Genomic DNA, 3,562 nt, shown 5'->3' with positions numbered 1-3,562 from the left:
AGCCAGGTCGCAGGCTGCACTTGAGCTGCCACTGAGTCCAAGGCCCAGGCTTCCCAACGCGTGGAGGCCTCAGGAATGGTCTGCCGCCTGAGGTAAAGAGAGGCGACCCCGGGATGAAGGGCAGGGGAACCTTGCAGCTGTCTTGTCGCGGGGACCGTAGGGTAACAAGAGCGTGAGCGCGCGGCCAGACGCGGCGCCTTTAAAGCCCGGCGGAGGGGCGTGCCCGGCGGCGCGGAGGACCCGCCCCTGGGCGTGTCCGCCCGGCGCCCCGCCCCGAGGCTTGTAGCGGCGGCCCGGGGAGGAGGCGCCGGCTCTGGCTCCGCGGCCGCTCGACTGGCAGCGGCGGCGGCGGCTCGGTGGGCTCGGCGCCTCCTCTCCCCCGGGCGGCTTCCCTGCGCGCTGCCGGGGCGCCCGGACGCACGCGGGCGGCTCGGCGATGGCCCGCGCCCCGCGACGTGGCGGGCGGGCACGGGGACGCCGGACGGCGCGGCCCGAGTGAGCCGGGGCCGCCCTCCCGCCCTCGGCCGGGGCCGCCCGGGATGGCCGTGCCGCCGCTCGGCCGGGCGCCGCTGCTGCTGCTGTGGCAGCTGCTGGCGGCGGGCGGCGCGGCGCTGGAGATCGGCCGCTTCGACCCGGAGCGCGGGCGCGGGCCGGCGCCCTGCCAGGCGGTGGAGATCCCCATGTGCCGCGGCATCGGCTACAACCTGACCCGCATGCCCAACCTGCTGGGCCACACGTCGCAGGGCGAGGCGGCCGCGGAGCTGGCGGAGTTCGCGCCGCTCGTGCAGTACGGCTGCCACAGCCACCTGCGCTTCTTCCTGTGCTCGCTGTACGCGCCCATGTGCACCGACCAGGTGTCGACGCCCATCCCCGCCTGCCGGCCCATGTGCGAGCAGGCGCGCCTGCGCTGCGCCCCCATCATGGAGCAGTTCCACTTCGGCTGGCCGGACTCGCTGGACTGCGCGCGGCTGCCCACGCGCAACGACCCGCACGCGCTCTGCATGGAGGCGCCCGAGAACGCCACGGCCGGCCCCGCCGAGCCCCACAAGGGCCTGGGCATGCTGCCCGTGGCGCCCCGGCCCGCGCGGCCCCCCGGCGACCCGGCCTCGGGCCCTGGCCCCGGCGGCGGCGGCGGCGGCGGCGGCGGCGGCACCTGCGAGAACCCGGAGAAGTTCCAGTACGTGGAGAAGAGCCGCTCGTGCGCGCCGCGCTGCGGGCCCGGCGTCGAGGTGTTCTGGTCGCGGCGTGACAAGGACTTCGCGCTCGTCTGGATGGCCGTGTGGTCAGCGCTGTGCTTCTTCTCCACGGCCTTCACCGTGCTCACCTTCCTGCTGGAGCCGCACCGCTTCCAGTACCCCGAGCGCCCCATCATCTTCCTGTCCATGTGCTACAACGTCTACTCGCTGGCTTTCCTCATCCGCGCGGTGGCCGGCGCGCAGAGCGTGGCCTGCGACCAGGAGGCGGGCGCCCTGTACGTGATCCAGGAGGGCCTGGAGAACACGGGCTGCACCCTCGTCTTCCTGCTGCTCTACTACTTCGGCATGGCCAGCTCGCTGTGGTGGGTGGTGCTGACCCTCACCTGGTTCCTGGCCGCCGGCAAGAAGTGGGGCCACGAGGCCATCGAGGCCCATGGCAGCTACTTCCACATGGCGGCCTGGGGCCTGCCGGCCCTCAAGACCATCGTCATCCTGACGCTGCGCAAGGTGGCAGGGGACGAGCTCACGGGGCTCTGCTACGTGGCCAGCATGGATGCGGCGGCCCTGACGGGCTTCGTGCTGGTGCCTCTCTCCTGCTACCTGGTGCTGGGCACCAGCTTCCTCCTGACCGGCTTCGTGGCCCTCTTCCACATCCGCAAGATCATGAAGACGGGCGGCACCAACACGGAGAAGCTGGAGAAACTCATGGTCAAGATTGGGGTCTTCTCCATCCTCTACACGGTGCCCGCCACCTGCGTCATCGTGTGCTACGTCTACGAACGCCTCAACATGGACTTCTGGCGCCTTCGGGCCACAGAGCAGCCCTGCTCGGCTGCCAGCATGCCCGGGGGCCGGAGGGACTGCTCGCTCCCAGGGGGCTCGGTGCCCACCGTGGCTGTCTTTATGCTCAAAATCTTCATGTCGCTGGTGGTGGGCATCACCAGCGGTGTCTGGGTGTGGAGCTCTAAGACTTTCCAGACCTGGCAGAGCCTGTGCCACCGTAAGATGGCAGCTGGCCGGGCCCGGGCCAAGGCCTGCCGGGCTCCGGGGGGCTACGGCCGTGGCACCCACTGCCACTACAAGGCCCCCACCGTGGTCTTGCACATGACTAAGACGGACCCTTCTCTGGAGAACCCCACGCACCTCTAGGGACCCAGGCCTGCGCGGGGCGGCTGTTGCCTGCCCCCCCGCCCCCCCTCCGGAGGAGACAGCTGACTAGCAGCTGCCCAGCTGTCAAGGTCAGGCAAGTGAGTTCGAGGGGCCAAGGACCAGGGCGGGGAGACTCTGCCGCTGCCACCCTCAGTTGCTGGGACCAAGTGAGGCTCCCTCCCCGGCAGCGGCCGAGGGCGGGGAGTGGGCCTGGCCAGGTCCCCACAGGGTCCTGGGGGAGCGTGTGGCGAGGAGGAGGGGCAGAAGGGGGCGTGGTCCAGCAGGGAGTTTATTTAATGATGTAATTTATTGTTGAGTTTCTCTGGAAGCTGTGACTGGAATTAAACCCCCCACCCCGTGTGGCACTGCTGAGTCCTCCGTGGGCCGGGCAGGGGGAAGGTCGGAGGGTGAGAGCCCTGCGGGAGTCTCCCCGGTGGGCAGAGCTGGGGGGGTGCTGGCCTCCTGTGCTGGGCCCAGTTCTCGGGCTCCCCACCGCTCAGGAGGGCGTCCCTGTGGAGCAGCAGTTTCTGCAGAGGTCCCCGTGTGTGTGCGTGTACTCATGTGTTTTCCACACTTGCCTGTCTCTGCTCCTTTGCCTGAGTCCTGAGCTCCTGTTTCGAAGAGTGTGCATGGGACGCCTGCTGGAGCCCTCCAGGATCCCCTGGGAGGACACCTGTGGCCTCGGGGACTCTAACCTGTCTGCGGGCTGTGAGTGAGGCTGCTTTCTTCACTTGCATGGAAATCAGGGCATCTACCTGTCTCCAAGGTTCCCTTGGAGGCTCAGGACCTGATCCCGCCTATTCGGGTCCTGCTGTCCCTTCTGGGGCCTGAGGGCTGCCAGGTGTGCTGGTGGCCCCCTCGCTCCCTGGGGTCCTCGTCAGGACGCCCCAACACCTCCCCTCAATTCTCTGGGGGGAGTGGAGATGGGCCCAGACTGGTGTGTGGGCATCTTGGTGGCTCAGACGTGGGGACATGGGGAGCCCTGGAGTCCAGTCGGAACGGGGCGCCCAGCTCTGGAGGCTGCGGAAGGATTTGAGGTGTGGAGAGCTGCTGTGAGAGATGGAGCAGGAGCAGGGGCGCGCACACCCGTGTGTCAGGGGACGGGGAAAAGTACATGTGTGTCTGTGCACCAGGGAAGCCCAGGGCGGCGGGGACCTGCCATCTCTGCCCACTGTAAGGAGTGTGTGGCCATCCCACGGAGACCCCCATCAACCCGG

General features: G+C 69.2%; 1 protein-coding gene across 1 annotated transcript; it reads left to right on the top strand.

Annotated features, from left to right (window-relative positions):
* The first annotated feature begins 334 nt into the window (after window positions 1–334).
* On the top strand, window positions 335–2,710 carry FZD9 (frizzled class receptor 9). The gene has a single exon (XM_004761752.2). The coding sequence runs from the start codon at window positions 540–542 to the stop codon at window positions 2,343–2,345; it is 1,806 nt and encodes a 601-aa protein (XP_004761809.2). The 5' UTR covers window positions 335–539; the 3' UTR covers window positions 2,346–2,710.
* The last annotated feature ends 852 nt before the right edge of the window (window positions 2,711–3,562 follow it).

The sequence above is a fragment of the Mustela putorius genome, unplaced genomic scaffold, assembly GCF_011764305.1.
Source record: "Mustela putorius furo isolate JIRA1106 unplaced genomic scaffold, ASM1176430v1.1 tig00000139_pilon_pilon_pilon, whole genome shotgun sequence".
Taxonomy (NCBI): domain Eukaryota; kingdom Metazoa; phylum Chordata; class Mammalia; order Carnivora; family Mustelidae; genus Mustela; species Mustela putorius.
This window is presented reverse-complemented; position numbering and strand designations above follow the sequence as displayed.

Excerpts from the sequence above, each read along its gene's own strand:
- FZD9 (XM_004761752.2), top strand. The coding sequence starts at position 540 with ATGGCCGTGCCGCCGCTCGGCCGGGCGCCGCTGCTGCTGCTGTGGCAG.